Here is a 27,401-nt window from a genome sequence, read left to right as displayed (position 1 = left end):
CGTATGTCCATACAAAGACTTATACACAAATGTTCATAACAGCTTTATATGAAACAGCCAAAAACTAGAAATAACTCAAATGTCCATTAACAAGTGAATGGATAAACAAACTAATACAGCCATACAATGGAACACAGCTCAGCAATAAAAAGGAATAAACTACTGATACATGTTTCAATATGGGTGAATCTCAATAATAGAAGCCCAACAAGAAAGGAGTACAATGAAAGAGTATGATTCCATTTATATAAATTCTAGAAAACATAAGGTAATTTGTAGTGACAGAAAGCAGAGGAGTCACTGGTTGCCTGGAATGGGGCGAGGGCAGGGAAGGTCGTACCAGGAAGAAATTATAAAAGGGCACAAAGAAACTTTTGGGAGTGATGGATTTGTCCATCATTTTGATTGTGGTGATGATTTCAGGTATATACAGTATGTTCAAATTATCAAATTTTATACTTTAAACATGTGTAGTTTATTGTAAGTCAATTATACCTCAATGAAGCTGTTTAGTAGTGCCAAAGAGGCATTTGTAAGTAAACTCCATTTTGTTCATTAAGACAAATATGAAGATTTGTTGACTACAAATCTGGATTTAAAAAAACAAAACGAAGCATACACCAGGCCCCGGCCCCCAGAAAAGTAGTACTGAGATTACTCTGAAAGTCTTGTTACATCTTTTCTATTTGCCTTGTGCTTCTAAGAAAACAAAAGAGTATTAAAGATAGTTCATTCTACAGTAATGATCCCTAAATAATATGACCTTTAACCAGTTTCTACTCAAACATTTGATTCTATAATCTTATGAAACTACCAATAAACATTTCATAATCACTTCCAGGATGCTTACACTGCAGTGTGCCAAACTAACTTCTGCAATAAGAGTAGCCTACTGCCTTCTGCAAAATACAAGCAACCCATTTGAATCTGAATCTATTTATTTTCAACGTTCTAGTCTGTATAATCTTCCTAAATTTTCTGAACAATTTCTAAAGTTTTCAAATACTAAATGTATAATTTTGAGTTCACTTTTTAAACAACAAAAAGTCACAAAAATTATTAGGAAAACAAAACCTCTGTCAGCAGACTAAACTAAAACATTATGAAGTACAAACACATGTAAGGGAGGGAATTAGAACTTTTTACTTCTTGAGCAACTGATGAATATTAAAATGATACATGGATTCTTTAAGGTCATTGAATGAATACTTTGTAAATATTTAGAAATACTGATCACCAAAAGGCAGCGTGCATTCAACAAATATTTGAGTACCTACTGTATGTCAGGCACTGCAATGAATAGAATATTCCCCCCCTCACCAGCAAATTCGTATGCTGAAATCCTAACCTCTAATATGGAAGTATTAGGTGGTAGGGCCTTTGGGAGGTAATCAGTTCATGAGGGTGGAGCCCTCCTGAATGGGATTAGTGTCCTTATGAGAGAGACCCCAGAGAATTAAGTAGCCCTCTTTCTGCCTTGTGAAGATACAAGAAGTTGGCAGTCTACAACCTGGAAGAGGATCCTCACCAGAACCCAACTACGCTGGCACCCTGATCTCAGACTTGAGAAATATATTTGTTGTTTATAAGCCACTCAGTCTATGGTACTTTGTTATAACTGCCCAAACTGACTAAGACAGCCACTGTGTTGGGTGCCAAGAACAAGTAACATCAGATGGATCGTTTTGACAAGTGTTTCCAGGGAAAACTAAATTTATGGTACATGGATTTCAGCAAAACAAATGGGAGTAATACCCATATCTTTATAAATAAAGCAGAAAATTGTGCCAAAGGCAGTCTGTGGCACAGTAAAAACAGAGTCAAGTGTCATAGCTACTTAATAGCTATGTAATCTTGAGCATAATACTTAACCTTTCTGGGCTTCGTCTGTAAAAAGAAATCACTTGCTTGGATTGCCAAGGTTCTTTCCAAGATGTTACAATTCCTCTGATGAACGATAAACTAAAACTACACACACACACACACACACACACACACACACACACACTCTTATTTTTTGGAGGACAAATTTGATTTAAATGCACATGCCCTTTAGTGCAACAATTTGCAATTCCACTTTTAAGATTCTAAGCTACAGAAATATTCATACTAGTATATAAAGTCACATGCATAAGATGTGTACTAGTGTTATATGTAACAGCTAAATAAAAATAAAAGCAACTTTATCCATCAGTAGGGGAAAGGTTCAGTAAACTGCAGACATTTATACAATAGAATGTCTATCTAAAAGGAATGAGGTAGATCCAGATGTGCTGACATAGATAATATCTATACAATGGTGTTAACAAATTACAAATAATTCTTTCAGTTTTTGTCTGTATAATAGTCTTGGGAGCCAGATAGCCTAAGTTCACATTATCTGCTCGACCACTTTCTAACTCATCAACACAGACAAGTTCCTTAATAAGTTTCAGTTTTCTCACCTGTTAAGTGGGTACAGTTATAGCACCTACCTTGGAGTATTATTGTAACAATTAACTAAGTAAAACATGACAAGTATTAAGTGTTCAATAAGTTTTAGGTATTATTTCCCATTACTCAAAGTTTTGTTTTGTTGTTGTTAATGGTTAAACCTATCAAGCTTTTCCTGTATTACTTCTCAATTTTGGCTTCCCTACCAGAAATAATCCTACTATAAAATGTATTTCCTCAAATAGATAGTCAATTCTTACCACTTATTAAACAATCCATGCTCTTGACTCTAATTTGAAATGCCACTTTAATCATAAGCAAAATTCCTATATATATGGAAGTCTATTTCTGGCCTCTAAATCGGGGGTTAGCAAACATTTTAGGTAAAGGGTCAAGTAGCAAATATCACAACCAATTAACTCTGCCTTGTAGCACAAAAGAAGCCATAGAAAATGCGTAAATGAATGGCACATGTGTGTTCCAATGGACACTGAAATCTGAACTTCATATAATTTTCATGTTACAAACTATTATTCTTTTTTTCCCAAGCACTTAAAAATATAAAAGCCACTCTTAGGTCACAGATCATACTAACACAGGTGGTCAGCCAGATTTGGCAATCCATGCTCTAAACCCTTACAATTTTTACACTCCTAAAAATTTTTTATATTTATAAAATTCCACAAAATAAATACATGTGATAAAAAGGTTAAACACGATATAAGGGCATAGAATGACACCTCTCCCTTCTATCCCAGAGGCCCAGTTTCCCTCTCCAGTTTTTCTGTATCCTTTTATTTATTTATTTTATTATTATTTTTTTTGGCTGTGTTGGATCTTCGTTGCTGCGGCGGGCTTTCTCTAGTTGCGGTGAGTGGGGGCTACTCTTCGTTGCAGTGCACGGGCTTCTCATTGCGGTGGCTTCTCTTGTTGCGGAGCACAGGCTCTAGGCACACGGGCTTCAGTAGTTTTGGCATGTGGGCTCAGTAGTTGTGGCTCCCGGGCTCTAGAGCGCAGGCTCAGTAGTTGTGGCGCACAGGTTTAGTTGCTCCATGGCATGTGGGATCTTCCCGGACCAGGGATTGAAGCCACATCCCCTGCATTGGCAGGCGGATTCTTAACCACTGCGCCACCAGGGAAGTCTCTTGTGTATCCTTTTAAATCTACTGACACTATTAACATCTCAGTAGACATAGTCTTATATGTATATACATGACTTTCTACATGTTAATTCATCTATAGGATAAATCCCTGTAAATGGAACTGCTGGGACAAATTTCCTTAAAGCATTCATTCCAACATGTAACTCGTCAGTATCTATAGCGTAGATACTCAGGATAAGCCTTCCAACATGCCTTTACCTATTACCCACCTTCCCAATCAACTTTAAAATCACGTTAAATATTTCTTCCAGACTACAGACTTGAAAACTGTAACTACTCTGGTTTATGAATCCTTCCTTTGTATTGCATTAAATTTCTTAGCTATAGTTATCAATGCTTTGGAGTAAAGAAATAAGTTTTACTGTTTTCTTTGATCACTGCTTATTGAATTCCACATCTATTTTTCTTGGATTAATTTTTCATTTGATATAGTACATCCTGAGGTATTCCTAGTGGTTCTGGGTGAAAATGACTTTATTTTGCCCTCACTGACAGTTTGGTTAGGGATAAGATTTTGAATTTGAAATATGTCCAATGGAAAAAAAAAATGTCCAGCGAGCACTTTTAAAACTCTGCTCCACTGTCATCCAGCATTCCATGTCTCAGATTAGAAGTCTAATCAGGCTGCCCAAGATTCTGCCTGGATACTCTTACCTTCATGATCTGTTATCTCTGTGGTTATTTCTCCTCTTCCAATTTCTATTCCCTCCTGGAATTCCTATTAGATGTACACTGGCCCTCTCCTGGATCCATTTTCCACGTTAGCTATTTTTCCCTACTTTCTATGTTTTAATATTCAAGAACTGATTGCGTGTTTTCAGGGCAGCCTGTATATGTTCAGTAGGCATGATACCATCTGAAATCTAAGCATATTAACATTTATCTTAAAGATTTTTTCTTTTTCTTACATGAACTACATTGCTTCAGGTCCAGTCCTTGTATCTGTTCAGTCTGGGCCATCTCTTACATGCTACTGATTTCCCACAAATGTTTAGTGATTTTTGTTGTCTGTTCCCATTATAAATGTATCAGTATCTCAGTACAGGTGGAAATCACTGTACTCCTATAGTAAATTCACATTTGTAACTAACCTTATAATTCAATTTTACATTTATCCTAGGACTTTGTGCAGTATGACAACAACAACGTAAGTTTTTTGACTTGCAATCCTATGATTCTTCAATCCATTTTTAGGCACATCCTTTTGGTGTTTCATTTCCCCTAGCAACCACTAACTTGAGTAACACAGTTCTTACCTAAGTGTTATACAAGAAGCTTCAGGGACAGAACATCACCAGCTCTATCTAACAGACTTGTCTAACAGACAGTTAAACAAATAATGACAGTCTGGTAGAAGACTGTCATAGATGTGCAATCCAAGGAGTAAATAATAATAATATGGTAATGAATCACTTAAGTCTTGAAATCATAATAGTTATGCTTTTTACCAATCTTTAATGTTATAGAAGTTAAAATAACAAATTGTATTTTTTAAAAAGGAAGACTCCATGATGGTTAAAACATAATTTTCCACCTACCTTATGATTTAGCCATTCCACAGCTGACAGAAATGCACAGATGTTCACCAAGACATTTATAAGAATGTTCATAGCATTCTTCAAAATACATAATATACAAAACCTGGAAACATAAATATCCACCAACAGAGGAGTGCCATATAATGATGCAATGGATTACTACACAGCAATAAAAAAAGAAATTAACTACTGATACATGAAACATTATGGATGAATCTCATAATCAATATGCTGAGTATACTGTAGGATTCCATTAATATCAAGCCCCAAATAGACAAAACTAATAGATGATGACAGAAATCAGAATACTGATGGGGGGTGGGCAGGGGTATAACTGACTTGGAAGAAGCAGGGGGAAACTCCTGGAATGATGGAAATGTTCTACAGGTATAATATGAAAGCTGGTGGTTGCACAAGTTAATAAAAACATAAAAATTCACTGAGGTGTACAACTAAGATTTATGCGCTTGATGACTTCACAGATATTTTATATCTCAATCAAAAAGTTAAGAAAGAAAAAAAATGTAATTTCCAAACTGAGGGAACTAAAACTGTGTTTACTTATGTCAAAATTCTCTGAGCCATAAATACTGGATATCCAACATCCTTTTTACATTAAGTAATAAGACAACTTTAGACAAATGGTATCAGAATAATAATACAAAATGAACGTTAACATCCTCAGTCATAAACTACTACTTGGATTCCTACTTCCACGTTCGAAGTCCTGTTTTAATACAACATTAACTCCAGCAAAAATCAAGGCCCAGCTCCTGAGAACCTTCAATGATAGTTAAATGTCCAGACATTGCATATAAATCTCAAAAGTAGTCTGACGGATAAAAGCTTCAGATTTATAATCAAATTTTCATTCTGCCAATAACATCATAAATAAAAGCTTCACTATGGCGTTTACAAATTATTCCTCGGCAAGTTGCTCAGGAATAGTGTAATTTTCAAGAAGTCTAAAAATGCAAGAGGCTTCCCGTCCCATGGTCTCCTCGGCGCCACTAGTTCCTACACAAATATGCATCTTTTAAAGGTGCCTAGCGTCTGGCAGGCATAGAAAGGCTGCCGCCAGAGAATACTAATTTAACGCAATAAAGCGGTAACAGCTGACTACAAAGTTTACCCACTGAGGGGAGCAGAGATGGTGGTGAGTTGGTTTAAAAAAAAAAAAAAAAGTGATAAAAATAAAACACACGCAAACCAACGGTCTCCGGCAGCACAGTTCTGAAAAGACAAGTCAAACGGCTCCGAAAAACCGCGGCTTTTCCTGACACCGGAGCAGACTCTGGAGGGCTTGCGGCGAACCCACGGGGACAGGGCCCCCAGGAGAGCTCGTCCGTGAGGTGACCCGACCGCGACGGGAACCCACAGTCCGGGGCCCGCGCCCCAGAGCCCGCACGGGCCGGGCCCGAGCCCTGGGAGCCGCGGGCAGGCGAGGCCGGGTGGCCCGGGTACTCACCTACTTCACCCGCCTGCGCACGGCGGCCGCCAACCCGCCACCACCTCCCCAGCCGCGGGCACACCTGGGCGGCGCCCGACTCGCTGGGGCTGCCACCAACTCCCCGCCCACCCTCCGGGCGCGCCGCCGCGCCGACAACCTCCACTTCCGGCGCGCGTGAGGAAATGAGGCCGCCGCCGCGGCGCGCGCCCGCCCCGGCCCCGCCCACGCCCGTCCCGCGCCCAGTGCTTGGCATAGAAAAGCTCAGTAATTGGCGTCTAGTACTGATTAACCCTGTATCTGTTACAAATGTGTCTGTGTGTGTGTGTGCGCGCGCGCGTGTAGCCCAAAAAACGATTTGTGGAGGCTAGGAGAGTGCGGGAGGCAGGAAATTACTCTTGCCCGAGCAAGCGTCTGCAGGGATGGGAGTACCAGCTCCGGCCGGACGGCTGGCTTTGCAGGAGGGAGGGACTCAGCGGAGGATGGCAGCGTTTTCCTGCCCGGGAGCCTTTGCCCTGGGAGCTGGAGGGGGCGATGAGTGCCTGCGCGGGCACTGAGCTAAGGACTGACAGGTCGCCAGAAGTGTCCGAGCATCCTCAGGAGGGCTGGGCTGCGCGTGAGGCCCCAGCGAGGAAGCCCTGGGCTGCCAGTCACTCCATTTCTTTGGATCTGAATTTCCGTATATGTGAAAGGAGGGGCTTGAGGTAGACTTTCTAGAAAATGGCTTCGAGGTCTCACATTGTATGACTTTAGTGGGTGGCCCTGACATCCCCTACACTCAGATGCGTATTCCAGGGACATCCCCAAGGCATTCTGTCCGGCCCTGAGCTGAGCAGGTGACGGGATACCGGGCAGCAACAGCCCCTGCCTGTGTCTGGGCAGGACATGGCTGTGCTAAGAGGGGATCTGCCTCCCATCTGGGCTCTGCTCTCCTTAGCGGGTTACCTTGGCAGGCTATGTGGGCTTAGCCTCTCTAAGCCTCAGTTTCCTCAGCTGTGTTATGGGGACAATAATAGTACATGCTTCCTAAGATTGTTGTGAGGATTAAATGCAATTTGGCATTTGAAGTGGTTGGCACTGTGCTTGGCAGGTAGGTGGCAGGCAGTCAGAGCTCATTGTTATCGTTAAGTGCATTAGTTAGAGCAGAAGTCTGGGGCGACTGTGGTGGTACATCCTGTAGGAGTGGCAGCATTCCAGGGGGAATCTGTTCCTAATCACAGCTGTCTTCAATGGATGATGCTTGTTGGGATGTCTTTAACTTGGATGGTCTCCTTGGATATGTCCTGTGGAGAATTCCATGGGTAGGAGAGTCTGGACAGCCTACTTCTAAGCCAGGCTTGCTGAATGTCCAGTCTCTACCCAACTTCAGGATCTCACTCCTCTCTCATGTCACTTCTGAGCAAATGAAAACATTTATGGTTCTAACACCCCTTCCTCCTCAACCTGGCCCAAGAGTAAAGAATTCATCTAGTCATAGACTCCATGGGTCTGTAAGCTCCTGAAAGTAAGGACCATGTCTTTTTCATCTCCCAGTACTTTGCACATAGTAAGTGTTCAACAAATATGAATTGAATTGGTTAAAATAAGAACATGCAACAATCCCTCTCTTGTTCAGAATCTCTACCACTTGACCAGCTCCTCGAGCAGACGGCATGCCTGATTACATTTTCTGCCTGCCGTAATTAAGGTTTTGGTCTGGTTGGCTGATTATGTTCTAGTGTGAGTTTCCTGACATCCCTGTGGAGTAGGTTATGGTCCTTAGTTTACAATGGAGAAAACGGAAACTCAGAGAGGAAACTGCATAACCTCTCCCAGGACAGGACCTGGCATGAACTCATGGCATAGGGTCATTTCTTTAAAACTGTTCTTTGAATCCTCCGTTAGAATTGTTTTTAAAATAATTGAGGTTCTGCCATCAATGGATTTAAATTGTAAGCTTATTATTAACTACCAAATCAAATACTAAATGTATATAGTTTGAATTTGGAGAGAAGATAATGCTTAATTCAAATTCTATGGCAGATAATGGATAATATACTGGGGCTTATAAAATAAGTAGTTCACTTGGAAAAAATACTAAAGCACAACTGTGGTATGATTAGTATCAGAAGAATGTAGTTTAAAAAAAAAAAAACCAAAAATTTCCCACCAATCTCTAATCTGAGGCTTTTTTGTTTTAAACTATGAAGCTTTCCCATTCCCCTAGCCTGCCTTTGAGTCTCTGCCAAAAGTAAGTGATGGGTCTGATGCCCTGGCTACCACAAGCTCTGAATAAATAGCCTTTGCCTGTTTCATTTGGGCAAAATTCATTTGCTTCCAGTTTTCCTGGTAGCCCCGCCAAGATATGGTCTGCATCATAGTCTGCTTGTTACCTCAGACTACAGCCTTCAATCAGGTGTGGCACCCACAGTGGCCTACTTGTGCCTTGCAGTTCTTGGTTTTGGGTCTTACCTCTGCTCTCTTTGTGTTGAGTTCCTTGGCTGTTTATTCTCAGTTTGGTACTCAGCTTTTGTTATTGGTTCATATTTGTTTGGCATCTTTGATAGAATCAGTTCATTCTTTTGCATCCTTTTTGCTGTCTTTTGTGTTACTGTTCTGTGTTGTACTGTCTAAAAGTGTTGTTTGTCATAAGAAGGAGAATCATGGTGTAGAACACAGGCATAGTAGGCCCTACAACCTGTTGCTCCAGCCACCCTCACTGACCTGTGAGTTTGGGGTTCTCACCAGACTGGCATCCACTAGGACCAATGTTATTGCAGTTGCCAGTAAAACTGGATGGGGTTCTTCCATCTCGATTTTGTGTCCAGAGAGACATGAGGTGCACAAGCATTACATTCCTACCCACTGTTGCCAGCTCTCATGGTGTTGCCTAAGTCTAAATCCTCTCCTCCTCCAGGAAAACTCCTGCTTCTTTTATGTGGTCTCTTTGCAATCCCAGTTCTTGGGTCTATCTCTCTAAATGGCAAAACTTCACCAAGGATGCTTTGGGCCTTCAGTGGCCACTCTGAACATTCCATGTGAACAAGTTTGTTCATTTGAGAGATGCATTAGAAAAGAAGGGGAACAAGATTTCTCAGGCCCAGTGGTAGCATTTTTTGATTGGTACTCAGAGGTCACCAAATAGAATCCTGATTCAAAAATTGTTTCCCTAAACGATTCTTTGGCCAAAGCTAATGAGAAATTTGACAAATTTAAGCAACAACGAACTAGACTCATTTTCCTAGGAAAACCTTCCTCTGCTTGTCCCCCAGTTGCCTTCCTGCACACACCCTCCGTCCTTCCCCCCATCCTTCTGATCTCTCTACTACCAGCCTCCATTCACTCCTTCTTCTTTCCCTTGTCCAGACCCCTTCCCTCTCCCCAACAACTCTCCTAAGACCCCCCAATTCCATTTGCCTCTGAAGGTCCATTCCTCTCATGAACTAGGTATGAAGCCAGCAACCGTAGAATTTAAACTTTGGATCCAGGCTGAATTAAGAGCTATAATTAAGGACTTTCTCAAACCCAGACAAGACCAGCAACTATTCATAGAATAATTTAGAATATTTGGGGGAGTATGTGATCCAAGGTTACCTGACCTCTATCAACTTGTGCACGTGTTGCTCAGAACCTCAGGTGCTAAATCCTGAATGGAAAAGCTGAGTGGGCTCACCTGGAAAGGCGTCTACAGGATCCTTCTTTCCATAATAAACCTGAGAATCCACAAAAAGACTCAAAAGGTAGGGTGAAGTCTCCTAAAATCCCTACCTAAAACATTTCCAATAAAAACAGATTGAGCCATAATTCCATCATGCAAACAGAAAAGATGAATCTATAGGAGATCTTTGGGATAGGCTAGAAAATACATTGTAGCAACATTTGGGAGTTTAAAAAGTTGCCCTTTCATCATTCATTTTGCTAATGTAGTTAAACCTGAAATTGGAGACCCAGTTCAAAAACAGAAATTAAAATGGGAAATAGCCTCTTGACCTGAACAACAATACCTGGCAAGTATTTCGAAAGGACTTTAGAACAAAAACAAGACAGGACCCCAGATAAACTTGTGGCCCTGCAGATCAGTCAGGTAGCTTACTCCTCAACCAACTATCTATTGACAAGGACTCTTGCAGATATCATAAACAGAAAAGACACTGGGAAGAAGATTGTCCCATCTTATGAGAGAAACACCAAGACCAAGAAAAATCCCTCAATTCAGGTTAACGACCGTGCTCCAAGGAAGGAAAAGCACACAATACCTGCCATACCCTTAAACACTCAGGTGAATTAACTATAAATATAGAAAGTGTGTTGGTTTCCCAGGGCTGTTGTAACAAATTACCACAAACTGGGTGGAATAAAACTACAGAAATGTATTCTCTCACAATTCTGGAAGCTAGAAGTCCAAAATCAAGGTGTCGGCAGGGCCATGCTCCCTCCAAAGTCTCCAGGAGAGGATCCTTCCTTGCCTCTTCTAGCTTCTCGTGGTTGCCAGCAACCCTTGGCTTGTAGCTGCATCACTCTAATCTCTGCCTCCATCTTCACATGGTATTCTCCCCGTGTCTTCTCTGTGTCCCAATTCCCCTCCAGTCATTGAATTAGGGCCCACTCTAATCCAGTATGCCCACATCTCAATTTGCATCTACAAAGGCCCTATTTTCAAATAAGGTCAAATTTACAGGTTCTGGAGGTGAGGACGTATCTTGCGGGGAACACAGTGCCACTATAGATGGTAACCTCATCAGTTTCAGGCAGCTACTGGTGCTAATCTTTCTACATTAAACCTTGCCACCTTTGCTCAAACTTTACCTGGCAGTAAACAAACATACGTCATAGGTGGTAGTGTTTCAGATAATCCACAGATGTTCTCTATCCCCCGGCCCTTAACTGTAAGCCTTGAGCCCTTGATTGCAAACATTCCTTGCTGCTCTGTGATACCACCTCTGCAAATTTAATAGGGAGAGACTTACTTTGCAATATTAAATATACACCAGAGTATTTGGGACTATTTGTATTTGGGACTATTTGTGAGATTCCAGAGGGAATCTTGTCTCTTTGTGTCTGTCTTATTTCTCTTAGCATAATGTTTTCAAGCTTCATCCATGTCGCAGCACATGTCAGAATTTCATTCCTTTTTAAGGCTGAATAATGACAGTCAATACCTTTTTGCCTTCACCTGGGGAGGGAATATGTTACAGCAGTGAAACTTCAGGGCGTCAATCCTTGGGTTCACCTTTCACAACTAGGAAGCAATCTGGAATTCCACACAATTGGAGGGCTATTCCAATAGGGGACCTCAAACTGAGGATTCTGAGACCCTCTAAAAGCAGCTGATCTTCAGAAGCAACAGCTGACTCAAGACCTTTAGAACAACAGATGACTTAGGACAGTGGACAACTTCTGCCCAAGATGTTGGATCAAGACCCTAATTCTTGTTTTGTTTGTTTTTATTTGCTTGCTTATTCTTCTTGTCATTTTCTATAGATCCTGGTTGTCATTCACCAATAATGGACCTTTTCCTCTCTTGTTTTTTCTCTTTATTACAATGGTTAGGTCAGAACATACTAATTCTAAATGCCATTGTTAGATTATCCCAAGCAGTAGCCACTGCCCTAGATCTTAAACTGACTGCTGAATCTACTATCCATCCCCAGAACCCCATGATGAAAACCACAAGGAAGTTATCATCTCATCAAGGGAGGCAATAAGGAATTACAGCTGTTGGCAGCTCCATTTGCAACAACATGGAAAACAACCTTAAACAAGTTAACCTGTGACTTTGCTGCTTTCCCAGAAAAAGAACCAATTATTACAATCTATTGACCAGACCTTAGGTAATTCTAAATTCGAATTCAATAACTTTCATAGGGTGATGAGTCAAATACTTGCCACCTGTAAGAGACCAACAGAGATCTAAACATGTAACACAACTCATGTAAGCCCTGGTTCCAGCCTTCTGTCACGAACAACTTCTTTCCTAGATCTCCACGTATCCCTACCAGATATTACATCTTCTGTGGTCAGGATGCCTGGTCCTGTTTGCTTCAGACTAACATCTCATGCACGCTAGGAATAATATTCCAAGACTTGTCTGTACAAGTCTTGTCTGTCTAAGTCTGTAAATTACCAAGGCTGAAAATTCCGAGCTCCAAAACAAAGTCACCCTTGATTATTTAGCACTCTACCTGGGGGAATTACTTACTATTTATGTGAACAATTTGAGCAGTGTTCCCATCGGTAGGAATCATGCATATAGGATTGTAAGAAACTTATCACTAACTCTGGCAGAAGTCATTAGCAGTACCACCTCTTCCCTCGCTGGAACACAGATCAGTCCCATCTTGTTGGCACAACTAGGGATGGACAGTTGCGTTGCTCTAGATTTCTTGGTAAGTCATGATCTGTGCCATTCCTGATACCACACTTGGATCAATGAAACAGGGAAGCTGGGACAGACTATACAATGCCTTAAGGCAAAGCTACTTGGGCTCTCTAAATTTGATCCTCATGGTCTATATGGGATTTGTTCTTGGCTTGGATTGGGGTTCTTGGTTCAAAGCATCTTACAGGGGTTGTTAACTGTTCTTGTTTTTGTCCTAGTGGTCATGATGCTGATTCACTGCATTCTATCTAGGTCTCAAATGCTTCTGCACAGCCACTTTCTCGTCAGATGATCACCATGATGATACAACAACAGAAAGGTCAAGAATACCTCACAGTACAGTTAACCACGGAGATGACTGAACAATCAGTCTCTAAGTGGTGAAGATCTGGACTTCTAAACTTACCTGAATTCATCAACCTTCAAGCAAGAAAATTACCAAAAGGGGGGAACTGAGAGACTGAATATGCGAACAGACAATGGCCAGACCACATATAACTGAAGATCTCTGACCCACGAACTCTGACCCACACCCTCTGCAGTAACTAGCCCAGAACGGTCAGGGTTTAGTCAATGACTGCCAGATTCCCCATTTTTTTGGCCCCAATTTCCAACTTGAAACCAACTAGAGAAAACCAAATATATTCTCCAAGTGATCACAAGACGCTCTGTTCCTAGTTAGCTGCCTCCAGTCTCCCCATGTAAACAGCCTCCAATCACAGTACACCGGAAGCCTCCTCACTATTTTTTTTTCCTGTAAAGCTTTCCCACTCCTCTGCCTGCCTTTGAGTCCCTGCCAAAAAAGCAAGTGATCGTGGCCTCTTCCCTTGCTACAGTAAGTTCAAAATAAATAGCCCCTGCTCCTTCTCCTTTAGGTGGTCTTACTTATTTCTGCAAAGCTAAAGATTATAGGTAATTTACCTCTCTTAAAAAATACAACTTTTGGGGACTTCCCCGGCAGTCCAGCGCTTAGGACTCCGAGCTTCCACTGCAGGGGGCACGGGTTTGATCCCTGGTTGGGGAACCAACATCCCACAAGCTGCAGAGGTGCAGCCAAACAAAACAAAAGAATTTTCTGCCACAACATTTCTTTTAACTTCTTTCAATGACTATCCTGTGAGGCACCGGAATCCTTCCCGCTTCTGTGTCCTTCCGGTCCTTAAAAATTGTTTCCTATTATCTTACCTTTCTTTCTATATATTCATGAAGTCTCTCAACCCCTTTACCCTGGAGTTTTGAGCAATCCAAGAGCTATGGCCTCTCAAGCCCTGTGGCCACAGAGCCTCAAGGAAGATTTTCAAGCTCTTTAAAACTCCCAGAAAAAAGGTAGAAAATATGGAGCAAGGCACATGCTCTTGTTGAGGGGAAACTCCGAGGACAGAGGCTGTGACACAGGCATGCGTGGGCTCCCTGCAGTCCTCCGAACAAAGTCCCTTGCCTCAGGTAGCAAAAGGCAGCCTTACGTTCTTCCTTCTTCCCGGCTAGACCCTTCCCAACCCACAGAAATGACTTTCCTCTGTGGGGAAATGACAAGTGCAGAAAAGGACTGGACTACAGGTGAGAAACAAGTGCAGCCAAAAAGAGTACCGTTGACAAAACTGACATCAATAAATAGGGACACAAAAAATGAACTTTGAACTTTTATTCAAGAAACTGACAGTCTGCGTGGTAAATACGGTCTGTGTATGAAATATCAAAATGTTTTCTTTCTCGAAAAATGATTTTTTCCCCCTTAGTTTTAGAATGTACTTTCCTTACCTTGCCTGCCCACACCAATTTTGAACTTGAATTTGCTCAGTGTCCTCTGAGAGGATGCAGGATTACGGTCTCTCCTGATGTGGTACCCAAGTCCTGAAGTCACAGTGATTGGCGTGGTCTCTGGTCATGGCTCCCTCCACACTGCCTAGCCCAGGTCCCTGTGACACTGATGTCCCTGAAGCTGCCACGGCGAGACGGCCTCCCTGTCACAGCTCCCCTGAGAGATCTCCGTTGGCCAGGCCCTGTGATTTAGCACATACCAGAAACATCTGCAAAAATATCTTGCCATTTGACACAGCAATAAAAGCCTGAGTTGCACAGATTAACCAGGATTTCTTTCAAGTGTTCATACACGTGCCTCTTTAACTCTGGGTGTGAAGCTTATTCTCCCAGCTGTCACCCAGCCACCCATCCAGCCTCAGCTGCAGGCACAGCAATGCACCCCACATTGAAAAACTCTCTACATACAGGTTCTGGTTTCTCATGATCTCAGCCAAGAATCGTTCATGTGAATCCCAGTTCCCTAAAGAGGTAGGAGACTCTACAAAGTTCTTTTTTTTTTTTAGCCGCGTGGCACGGTGTGTTGGATATTAATTCCCCAACCAGGGATTAAATCCGCGCCCCTTGCAGTGGAAGCTCAACGTTCTAACCACTGGACAGCCAGAGAGGTCCCTACAGTGTTCGGAATGAGGCTACCAAGGTTGCTGCCGTGGAGAAGGGGTGGGGCGGGGCAGGGCAGGCAGCCTCGGTGGAGGGTGTTTTCTGGATGTACAGGCCCACCCAGAGGGTAAGCACCACGTGCAAGTTCACGCTAAAGGGAAGGTGTGCCCTAACGGCTGCACGTGCCCTTCGGGCCCACTCTTACTACATCTTTTCCAGGGCTACAGAGATAAGGATTTCTTAGGCACTTTCTAGAACCACCCTAAATACCACCATCCAAATATCCTACATGTTAACATGCTCGAAGGAGGAGAGGAAACCATTTGCTCCTCTGCCTGGGAAAATGCTCTATTTGTAGTGGGGGAAATTATGCTTTCCCTTTGAATTTTCTCTTATGTGTTCAGTATCTGTCTAAGACCTGTTCTCAGACATTATATTCAAACTACATTTCCACCCAAATAAGCCGGCCTCGTGTCATCCTTTGTGGAGGTTGGTGGAGAATGTGCTTTTTCAGAAAAATAAACCACCCCCCCCCCCACACACACTCTCTCTCCCCTAATGGAAGTTCTCTGCTCTTGAAAAAGGGGTTTTTAGTATTTTAGTATAAGCTTTTCTCAGCATGGGTTTCTAAACATTCAGAGGCAAAGGCTGTAGCAAGTAACTGACCCTAGAAATTACGTTTATTTCCTGTCCCTGTGGTCCAGATTGAAGGAGGAAGCTGAGAACAGATGCAGGTGCTGAGGGCAGGAGCTGTAGCACCGTGGGCCTGGGGCAGCCCCTGGGTGATGCGGGCACGTGACTGTGTGTGCACATGTGCACCCAGGACAGGACATAGGCCCTCAGCATACAACGGACAAGGCAACCACAAATCAGATTTATGTTGGTAACAACTCACGTTTCCCTATTGACCCACCTGCTCCTTGCCAGGTTTTTGAGGAGGAGCTCATACCATTCCTACACAACCCGACAGGAAGACATAAACAGAAGCATTTAGTATTTTAAGTTTCATAGTGGTTCGGGTCAAAATTTTTCCTCTAATGGACCTTCAGTCATGTCTATGCATTTTACATTCTCTCCCACAACTGTCCAACTCCAGCTTCAAGAAATAAGCAGTCAGCAAATCGCTAGAGAATACCTGAACTCGACATTGGCTGCCGCTCTCTTTTAGGGAAGGAAACCTAAAGGAAGGAATTCCTTGAATGGCAGGATGAGCTGAGTTTTAACAATGACTATAAATGTGGCTGTTCGTGTACATATTATGCAAGACAAGTCAACAGTATCACCAAGAGCCTCCTAGTCCTTCAATCGGCATCACTTCCCCGGTGGTCACCACAACAGATTCCCTTGTGACATCTTACTCCTTATATTGAAACTTCAAAATCAGAAACCTGATGTTTCCAACCAGGAAGTTAAAAAGAGAAAAGAAGTTTACACATTTGAAGATACACGATTTTATTTACATAACTGAGATTATTTTCTTAGTCACCTTGATTACAAAAGCAAATTAACATGGTATGGTTTAATAACCTTTCATAAATACATTTAACAGATTTTAATAACGGACAGATTGCTACTTAATACTCAGTAATGCTTAATAGTTAGTAATTTCTGCGTATATGCATATGAAAACTCTGTCTGATAGGGCTAATAAGTATGAGTACCTTTATAACTTAGGAATAGACAATTAGATTATGAGTCAAGGGTTAATTCCCCATCACTGGGTCAGCCAGTTAGACCTGGAGTTCTCACCCTGCCGAGGACAAACCTGCTGCACCCGCTCACACTGAGGAGGCATTCTTAGTAACTTGACGAAGTTTATCCCCACTTCTGCGTTTAACAAGATTATCATTAAGCACATCTGAAACACAAAAGTTTACCACAACTAGATATTTGTAAAGGAACGTATCACACAGCGTGTCTGAACGATGGCCCAAACTAAAGCTGCACTGCATCTGTAGTAAGTGTTTCCCCAGCGCTCTTCCTGGGTGTGTGTGCACACACAAGGGCATGTGCGTGCATACACACACACACACACACACACACACACACACACGGCTCCTCCACATACTCATCCAAGCCTTCTTGGCCACAAAAATGCCATAATTTTACTGCTTTTGTGAAATGGCTATAAAATCCAGTATTTTAATGAGACGACATTAAGTCCTTTCACAGTGGTTTAAGTATGAAGCCCAGGCAGTGTTTTGGTAACTGACACTCTCCTGCAAAGTGACAGCGCTGGGACAGAAAGAAGAGCCGCTGGGACTTCCCGAAGGCCACCCCGGCAGGATGGGAGGAGCGCGGAGTGTCTGTGACCACAAACAAGCAGCGAAGAATGATAAGAAGCTTATGAGTCATGGTCAGAACCTAAAAAACAGAAACGTCTTACCATAGCAGCATTACGTTACAATCACAGGAAGAGTGGATACATGTACCTTTTCACACAAGCTCTATAAGAGCCAAAACACTGTCTTTTCCACATCAGAATCGTAATCAGAGGTGTCACTGTCGATGGTACTTCTAACCTAACTAGCTGAACTGTCCCTTTGAAACTGAGCGTAAGTCCCGCCCACTAATGTGTGAGATGAGTCTCCGTCACTTTTCAGCGCTGGACGGGGGGACGCTGAAGGCTGTGGGGTGCAGGGATTCACAGCAGCCAAGCCTCTGCCGTCAGCAGTCCTTGGACACGAGGCCACTCCACTCAGCGGCCCCGCTCCTCCATACACTTCTCGTCAGGGGGTTAGTGATTACTCAGCGACGGGAACAACTGTGTCCTGGGAGCCCTCTCCCCTCACACCACCTACCTACACAGCAAACGCGGCATCACGTCTCTCCACTGTGCTAAATCTAGGAATCATTTTAATCATGATAAAAATCAAATGTCTCCTTAAGAAAAGGCTACATGATTTAAAAAAAACAAAACAAAACAAAAAAACATTCTCAGGATCTTGAAGGCTGAGCCGAGGCCTATCCCGAGGTCCCCTCTCCCTCTCCAGCCCTGGCTGGGCTTTGACAACCCTATGAGGCCTGGCCGGGCTCTCATTCTGAACAAGGACAGGTCGTCTGAGCCAGTTTTTTTTTCCTGCTGCCTTTTTGGTGTGTGTGCTTCATGTTTAAATCGTGTGGCCTCGTTTGGCGGCAACTGGAAAAATCAAACAGTTTGGATAGTGCGTGAGGGACCCACACGTGTGAGCACGGAGTACGTGGTGCTCACTGCTGAACCCAGACCAGCGCTGGGTGCTGCCGTGGACTGAAGAGGAAGGGACACCTACATGTTGGACTCAGAACACTCGTCCAGAGCGCTACGTCTGCTGGGAGGGAAAACCACCAGCCAGTGTGAAATGTGCAAGGAGGGGCCAGCAGACTTTCTGTTCTCGGTATGTTTCTTCCCCTGTGAGTCCATTACCTTTCACAAAGAACTGTTAACTATCAAACGTGTCCATTAATTGTGCCGCGGAGGGTGAAACCATCCAGTTAGCATATACACTATCATTTGCATATCTCGGACACCCAGTGTTGGTGCCATCGGCTCTCGTGAGTGGTACAGGACTCTCTTCAGGCCAGTTCGGGTCTGACATGCCTAAAAATGAAAACAGATCATTTGTTCTGCACTGAAGAACCCAAACTTCATGTGCAGACAGTAAGGCCTTGGCAAAACTCCCTTTGAGGTTCAAACCAAACTTCTGGTTTCTGGGCCAACTGCCTTCAGAGTTTCGTGCTCCAGGTTTCCAAAACATGGGTAACATTTGGGGGGAAACATCACGTGCTCTCTGGTAACTGCAGCTTACCAGAAACTACCAATTTGGACTTTTATAAGCTTCAGACTCTCAAATCTGATAAATATTTGTTGACCTGTTTAACTCTTTTTCTAAGGCAGCATAAAGCATCAGCACCTTGCTGTAATACATGGCTTACTGCAGCAGGAAACTTTCTATAAAAAGTTCTCTAATGTAAAGCAGGCTGCTTGTCTTCCATCCCAGCCTACCACGGAGGAGAGGATCTTCCAAACCAAGGGTGCACGCAGGCGAGCCCCACAGCGTCGACAGGACAAATGGCAAGTAGCACTAGCCAGCAAGGAATCAGTGACCCAGGAGGCATGCAAAAGGAACAATCTCGGCAGAAAAATGCTTGAAACTCCAAGATTTCAAAACAATCCATGATGAAGTTAGGAAACAGGAAAAAATTTCAAGTACTGAATCGAAGACAAAAGAAGGAGTTTTGGCAAGAACCGTATTTACTGTCCATTGCAAGACCACAGCACCACACACTACGTTCTTTCAAAAAGCATTTTGCTCCAGCTTTTTGCACTGACTTCATAAGTGACAACTGTCATGACAGTTTGTAACGCAAAGGATGTGAAAACAGCAGTCTGCGTGTGTCCCCCCATTCCCCTCCCCCCGCCATGGTGGTCCCCAGCACCAGGTGGCCTCCAAGAGCTGCCTTCCACCCAGGCGGGGTCTGGGGGAACGGCCACTGGCTGCGCTCTTAGTGCAGGCAGAGTGGTGCTGGCTCCTCCTTTCTAAATTAAATGCCTCCCCAGATCAGGTAAATTTATCCCAGTAGTTAAATTAGAAGTACTATGACTTGATACCCACCCAGGAAATGACTTAGTCATCATTTTCTCAATATCCCCTGAGAGTTCTGCCCTGCCCTCTTTCTTCTCTATCGTCCTAAGTTGCTGGGCAGTGTGGTAATTACACGTATTTTCACATCCTTTTAAAAAAACAGAATAGTAAAAATGCCTGAATGTAAACGGATGCAAAGTCAGACATTTACAAACAAAAAGGTTCAGAGCAGACTTTGGCTTCATTCAGACCAGAAACACTCTTAAAAAGCATTACAGAGAGTAAGGACAGTGCAGAGAGGAACAACGTGGCTAGAATCTAGTAAATGCATGTGAAATTCTACCATAGAGTTTGTTTTCAATCCACGTGGAGGGGAGGGTTCGAGGGAGGGGAGCGTTATTACAGTCCACCAGGGGCATCTCCTCCTCCGACAGGCCGTCGTCGTACAGCAGGGAATCGGATGGGGTGGACGCGGCCAGGTCCAAGTAGTCCTGGAAGGGAGAGACGGCTGGTCACCCCTGGCGCAGGCCACTACTGCACACGCCCGCCACTCCCTGCCCAAGAGCAGAAGCCCTGGCAGAGTCCCACCCCATGCCTACTGGCCTCTTGTGAGACCTGAGCCCCTCGCCAGGGTGCCAGCACTGAGCTCCTCCAGCCCCTGTCTCGCCTGGCCCTGCTCCGTGGTCCTCATCGCTCCCCCTTAGAAAATCACCTCCTTGGGGGCACAAATGTGCTCCCTCATTGTCCTAGTTCTCTCTCTGCAGCACTGGGGGCACCAGGCCCAGCACTGGAGAATCGGCCTGTTTACAAAACCCAAGGCTCTGGGAGAGCTCGCTGCAACCCCATGACTCATTGCAGGAATGCCAAGAAGCACTCTCCAGCTTCCCTCCAAGCATCTCGAACATCATGTCAGGACTCAGAAATCTGAGGCACTGATGTGGGTTTTGCAGAGGACACTGCTATAGATAGGCTTCAGCTCCCAAGCATGACGATTCTTGAATACCTGCTATTTCCACTTCCCTGGTTAAATGCGTAAAGAATGGTTCCAGCGTTTTGCTGGCTGGTTCTCAGCACCGCTCCAGGAAGGCCATCTTTTGGCATCAGCTATAGCCTGTGTTTAGGACAACCCTGCACTCACAGGGTTCACCCAAACGGGACACTGATGCTCGATGCTGACTTTTATTACAAGTGGCCGAGTCCATGCATTTTGCTTTGAAGAAATAACTTTTAGTAAATGTGTCGATGGAAGGACGAAACCACGACGGCAAGGTCTGTGCCTGTTTTGTTTACTTGCATGCCCAGCATCTAACACAGAACATCGGAGTCAGCAATTGCTTAATCAATATTAGTGGAAACTTTGTTGACTTCCTCAGTCACCTGGAGTTGTAAACTTGGAGGCACACGGATACGACTGTTTGGCCCACACAGAGGTTTTGGAAATTTAAATGAGTTGCTATTAAAAACTGGGAAACAACATAAATATCCCTTAAAATTCAGAAGACCCGGCATGCCGGCACTCATGTTCCTACAGGTTACAAGTGTCCACAGTGAGGGGCCTTTCAGAGGGCTCCCAGGACACATGCCGGCGCTCATGTCCCTACAGGTTACAGATGTCCACAGTGAGGGGCCTTTCAGGGGCAGCTGGTGGGCTCCTGTCTGTCACAGTCTCCGCTGCTCTCTAGTCACTTCCCACCCCCAGCCGGGCCCCTGATAGCATATGAATTTAGGACACAGTCATTTCAACTCTACTTCCTCATGTTCTGTTATTGAAAATGATTCTGTTTGGCTTTGGAATATTTTCCTTCCACCCCTATCCGTGGAGGGCTCTTCCTAAGGGTCAAGGTAAAAACCTTGGTTTCTTCCTGATTTAAAACAAGCCCAAAAGGCCTGGATTAAGGACAAGGGTTCAGTCGCTGGCTCCCCCTGGGGGCAGCATGACCAACTCCCTCCAGGCAGGCTCGCTCTGCGTTCCGCGCTGGGAACTCCACAGGCCGGCGGGAGGCCCGCGGGAAGCTGGCACCAGGAATGGGCACCAGGTACTCACTCTGCTCTTAACCATCATCTTATCCAGGTCTTTGCTGATGTCGGCAAACACTGGCCTCTTGTCTGGCTCCTCCTTCCAGCACTGCAGCATCAGACTGTACCTGATGGGACACACAGGTGGGCGGTGACAATCCAGCAAGGACTGCCCGGTCTTAGCCACCAAACTCAGTATAGTGCCCTGGGCCCCGGGGGCTCTGCTCCCGAACCTCAAAGCTGCTTTTGTGTCACTGACATCCTTCCCTGAGGTGGGTCAGAGCTTGAGGGGTCAGCAGGGGCTCACAGCGTCTGGCGCTGTGGTTCAGCTGTGTCCGCTATGATGGCTAAGGCAGAAATGCTGGTCATTAAAACTCTTAGGAAGGACGAACTGGGTATGAACACAAACACCTGCCAATCACACTCTGACCTGTACCTTCCTCCCTCCCCTGGGGCCCTGGCATGGCTGCAGGGCTTCCGGAGCTACCACGTGGGTGTGCGCTGGGCCCCTGCCTGTCAGCCCAGGCCGTCCAGGGAGGTGGCACCTACTCACCCTTGCACTCCCCCATCTAGCCTCGAGCCAAGCACGTGGCAGGCGCACGACAGACTCTGTAGAATAAATGGACCAGTGTCCCTCTGCCTGTGGATGACCCCTTCTCATGTGTTCTCAACCTGTCCTCTGAGAAGCATCTGATGGAACCACCATCAGATGAGAAGATTCTGGTGCCCTAGGGCTAAAGTCCAGGCGCCCCCTGCCCACTCCTCGCCTGCCTTTGTGCCTCCACCTGTGTACTCCCCTATATGCGCCCTTGGGGCCATTCTGAATTACCCACCCCGCCCCAAGCATCCCGGGACAGGTCTCTGGCCTTTGGCTCAAGCTGCTCCCTCAGTCTGAAGCACCCTCTCATCCTTCCACCACCTTTCCCCAGGTCCTGCTCCCCCTCATCCCTGTAAGTCCCTCCAGGAGGCCGACCCAGCCCCCAGTGGGGTCAAGGGTCCCCAGCATCTGCCGTCACACCCAAGGGCGGTTCTCTGACTTCTGCCCCATCATGCCCTGCCTGTCACTACCCGCCACCCAGCTCGCCCTGGGCTGGCACCCAGGGCTGCCCAGGAGCGGGAAAGAATGAGTGCACGTGTCTCATGCCCGCCAAAGTCCAGTGTGTCTGTGTCTGAGGAAGGCTGGGCCAGAGCAAAGCCTGCTCACATCTCCTCGCTGCAGTTGTCTGGCCTCTCCATCCGGTAGCCTGTCTTCAGAAGGTTGAAGAGCCGCTCTGGAGGAATCCCAGGGTAGGGGTTGCCCCCCAGGGTCACAATCTCCCACAGCAGGACACCGAAGGACCACCTGCAGGGAGCAAGAGGGCCAGTGAGTGGTTGTACTGGGTCTGCAGTGCTCTCTGTGCACCAGACACTCATCCCCCCCGCAGCGTCTGACCCCGAGTCCCCAGTACAGAGAGCGGCCCAAGCGCTCACAGCTTCAGCCTGTGCTGACCCAACAGATGGGATGGGCGATAGAGGTGGGGATGAGCCATCTGCCTGCCCTGCCCCCACCCCTGCCAAGCCGCCGCCCAAGCTCAGCCCCCTCACCCGAAAGGGCACACGGCTGGCCCCTGAGGTGATGCTCTTAAGCATCACAGATGGCACAGGGCAGCCAAGCAAGCACATCAAAACGTAGGCGGGACCTAGGCCACAGGGCAGAGGGCTCCCTGCACAGTTCCTTCACCTTTTCTGCGTGCTTGCAAATTTTCGTAAGATCTTAGAAGAAAAAAAAGCACTGCTATAGAAAACATACTTAACTGTGAGAGAAAATTTACTGTGAAGGGGGGACAAAATCATATCACAAAACAGTATTATCACACGAGCCCACTTACAGTCACAAAAAGCATATACCTGCACGCCACAGAAAACTCTAGGCCATGCCTGCGAGGGCCAGCAGTAGTTACTTAGGGGTGGTGGGATCCTAGTGGCTTTTAGTCTCTTCATTTTGCTTTCCCCTGCATTTCCAATTGTCTTACGGTCAACTTTGTAATCAGAACACAGTTGTTAAAACTGTCTAAGAACTGCCTTTTCACAGCCCACATTGTTCAAAATATGCAAGCCTGTTCAGAGCAGAACACTTGGAAACAAGTCTGTTGTATTTTTGAAAACTATCAAAAATGTAATTGGACCTGGAAGACTTAGGTTTGGTTCCCATCTTGGAGTAGTTTGGGGCACCTGCCTAGAAACTCACTCAAGGCCACCCCTGCCTGTGGGCGGGGACCAGTCCCCAGGGACCTGCTTGAGCCCAGCCTGTGCTCAGGCCCACAGGAGGGGAACTGTTTGGCTGAGCCTGTGTGTCAGAGACACCCAGAGAGGAGAGGGGAGGGGAGAGCGAGGGAGGCGAGGGGGTCTGCAGCCATGGCTCACACCCTTACACTCCACCCTTACACTCTGAAAGTAGTAGCTTTCAGAACTACTGCCTGGGCCCTCGCCAATTGCTGAGTGAATACACAAAGCCCCGGCAGCTTGGAGCCGGGATGAGCTGTGGATGGTTGGCATGAGCCGACAGGCACTCAGGGCCAGCACTGTTCCCCAGTGGAGCTGCTGAGACAGGTGGCATGGCCCTATACACGTGTAACCTCCCCCCTCCCCGGGAAGGCAACACCCACTCACACATCACTCTGGGTGGTGTAGATGTGATCGAAGAGGGACTCAATGGCCATCCACTTGACTGGGATCCGACCCTAAAGAGGGTGTGAAAGAAAGGCATTAACGTAGCTCTGACATCCTGGGAACTGGCGGGGGAGGGGGGAGGGGGAAGGGGGGGGGCCACGTCCCAGGCTCTTCCAGCTCTGAGGGGATGCTGAGTAATGACACCAGAGTGGTCCTGGGTACAGGACTGGCGCCTCGCAGGGGCCGGAGCCCCAGCCTGGCCCTCGCAGGCTTGACTGAGACGCCAGAGGGAGTCAGCTGGCCTGCCCACATCTACGCAACGTGTGCCTGTCACGCACCGCATCCCTGTTGAGAAGAGACCCAAGAAATTGATATCGAGCACAAGCCAGGTCCCCCTGTGGACGCTTCCCTGGCTGCTGCTGCCCAGTGGGTGGGCCAGGAACACCACACAGCGAGGTCTCCTTTGATTTCTGAGGGTGAACGAGTTTGGGAAACTGACATCCAGCATTTTCCATCTTGGGGACTTTGGATGCAAACAATCACACTAAAGGCTCTTCTGAAAAGCTCTGAGGGAAGAAACCTGTGTGTGTGCCTTCGGGCTGGTTTTTACCTCTTATTTTATCCCAGGGCCCTTTTAGCATCCTCTGAAAGAGTGCCCCCTACCACAGAGGTGCTGGGGTCAGACCTAACAAATCCTTTCTAATGCAACTTGAGAAATAGCTTTTCAGTACAAATAGGTCAGCCTTAAGGCAGAAATCAATTTTTTTTTTTTTTAAAAGGCATGCATTAGACTTCAATGCACTGTTTACTATAATTCCTTTTTAAAAAAGTATTCTTGGGCTTCCCTGGTGGCACAGTGGTTAGGAATCCGCCTGCCAATGCAGGGGACACGGGTTTGAGCCTGGTCCGGGAAGATCCCACATGCCACGGTGCAATGAAGCCTGTGCGCCACAACTACTGAGCCCACGCACCTAGAGCCCATGCGCCGCAAAAAGAGAAGCCACCGCAATGAGAAGCCCACGGGCCGCAACGAAGAATATTCCCCGCTCGCCGCAACTAGAGAAAGCCCGCACACAGCAACGAAAACCCAATGCAGCCAAAAATAAATACATTAAGTAAACTAAAAAAAAATTTTTTTTTTAGGATTTATGTCCTTAATGAAGTGTGACTGTTTCGGGGGTGTGTGTTCCCAACAACGCTGCCTACAGCCTGTGCTCCTGGGGGACGTGCTTGGCCACATTGTGCTCCTTGCTTCGTGACACGGGGCTTTCCTGAGGACCTATGCGTCAACAGGAAAGCTCTGTCCACCGCCCTCCACAGGGCAGGGAGCAGCCCCTCTCCACTTCCCCTTCAGCACTTCTGAGATGTGTTGTCACAACGGACACCCCAGAAGAAATGAAACATCACCCTCACAGCCCCTGGCAACACCAGGTCTTCTCCTGACCCTCAGAGCAAAGCTGAAGTGTACGCCGTCACTTTTTGTGTTTTTCTTTTTGAGCAGCATATGTTCTGAATGCCAGGTTAGCTGTGTGTCTTGAAGGTACCCGTGAGCTGGCCCTGTCCAGTCTGTCACAGGGAGGCTGCAGGAGAGGGGCTGAGAGGGCAACAGAACTAAGAGGGTCAAGACCAATGCCACAGAGAACTGGACCACGCCAGGGAACCAGATTTCCCGAGAAGGGCCCCTGACCACCTGTTTCAGTGACTCGGAAAAAGCTTCTGAAATCCCTACATTGCAACTCCAGACCCTGTCTCCAGGGCCTCCTGGTGCATCTTCCAAACTCTCTTAGGCAGGGGTTCCCAGGCCCTCGTCCCAGGAGAATCCCCACCTGTAAAGTGATTCATTCCCTTCTGCAAGGAATGAATAGCAAGCTCGGGTTTATTTCATTTCTCTCCTCTAAGCAAAGGACTAAAGGAAACAGTGACTTTCACTCTGTAGAATCAAGAGGAACAACTGCAGAGAAGAAGGTTGTTATTTCTGCAGTGTTAGGTGACCTTCAAAAAGGATAGTGATCAAAAGCGAGAGAAGCTGCAGGGTCCCCACTACCCAGCGGGCAGCTCTGCAAGACCACATGCGGCCCTGAGGAAGAGAAGGAACAGACTTGGGGCTGAGTCCTGAGCTCGGTCTCTGGGGACCCAGGACTAGGGAAGGGTTTGGGGATGAGGGCTGGAAATTTATACTCTAAAAATCTGCTTTATCTTCTCCAGATAAAAATCTTGCCCCTACCCTGTGGGTACCCTGACGGTTGCCCACACCCAGCCCGGGAGCCCCAGGCCGGCACACCCCAGGACCTGGTACCTTGCTCCTCTTCACGTAGGAATCCTCTTCATAAACATCTCGGGACAGACCAAAATCCGAGATCTTCATCCTGCGCCCCTCGGCTACTAGGACGTTTCTGGCTGCCAAGTCCCGATGGACGAGCTGCAAGGAAGACAACGGCAGGGACCCCTGAAACCCGGGCCCATGGCAGGCGGAGGGGAGGGCAGGGCTGGGGCGGCACACACCTTCATCTCGGCCAGGTACTGCATCCCCCGCGAGATCTGCCAGGCGAAGGAGATGAGGTCGCCCATGGTCAGGGCCCGCTCCTCCGGGTTGTCCAGGTAGCTGGAGTTGCGGCTGTCTCTGCTGCCCACGTAGCCGGGCCCCGCCTTGCGGCTCTCTCGGAGGAAGCCCCGCAGGGAGCCATACTTGGCATACTCCACGATGAGGAGCAGCGGCCCTGGGGGCAGAGGGGTCTGTGGGCTGGCTGCCTGCGGGGCCCCGGGCAGGCGGAAGTCAGGCCAGCTCTGGGCAATTGCTTCCCAGAGCACGCAGCGGGC

General features: G+C 46.2%; 2 protein-coding genes across 4 annotated transcripts in view; both read right to left on the bottom strand.

Moving 5' to 3' along the window:
- CSGALNACT2 (chondroitin sulfate N-acetylgalactosaminyltransferase 2) overlaps positions 1-6,700 on the bottom strand; it is a 49,870-nt gene extending 43,170 nt beyond the window's left edge. For all 3 annotated transcript variants that reach the window (XM_059900300.1, XM_059900301.1, XM_059900302.1), the window contains exon 1: positions 6,603-6,700. The gene's annotated coding sequence lies outside the window, so the exon portion shown is untranslated. The remainder of the gene's footprint in view (positions 1-6,602) is intronic.
- An 11,010-nt stretch (positions 6,701-17,710) lies between these two features.
- The window catches only part of RET (ret proto-oncogene), a 60,522-nt gene continuing 50,831 nt past the window's right edge, over positions 17,711-27,401 (bottom strand). The window contains exons 14-20 of the mRNA XM_059900585.1: positions 27,087-27,301; positions 26,881-27,003; positions 24,585-24,655; positions 23,140-23,277; positions 21,964-22,063; positions 20,263-20,410; positions 17,711-18,934 (exon numbers count right to left, since the gene is read on the bottom strand). Coding sequence (XP_059756568.1) covers positions 18,777-18,934; positions 20,263-20,410; positions 21,964-22,063; positions 23,140-23,277; positions 24,585-24,655; positions 26,881-27,003; positions 27,087-27,301 — 953 coding nt within the window. The 3' untranslated portion in view covers positions 17,711-18,776. The remainder of the gene's footprint in view (positions 18,935-20,262; positions 20,411-21,963; positions 22,064-23,139; positions 23,278-24,584; positions 24,656-26,880; positions 27,004-27,086; positions 27,302-27,401) is intronic.

This window comes from Balaenoptera ricei, chromosome 16 (assembly GCF_028023285.1).
Source record: "Balaenoptera ricei isolate mBalRic1 chromosome 16, mBalRic1.hap2, whole genome shotgun sequence".
In the NCBI taxonomy this organism is placed as follows: Eukaryota; Metazoa; Chordata; class Mammalia; order Artiodactyla; family Balaenopteridae; genus Balaenoptera; species Balaenoptera ricei.
Note: the sequence above shows the minus strand (reverse complement) of the source record. Positions and strands in the feature narration are given on the sequence as shown.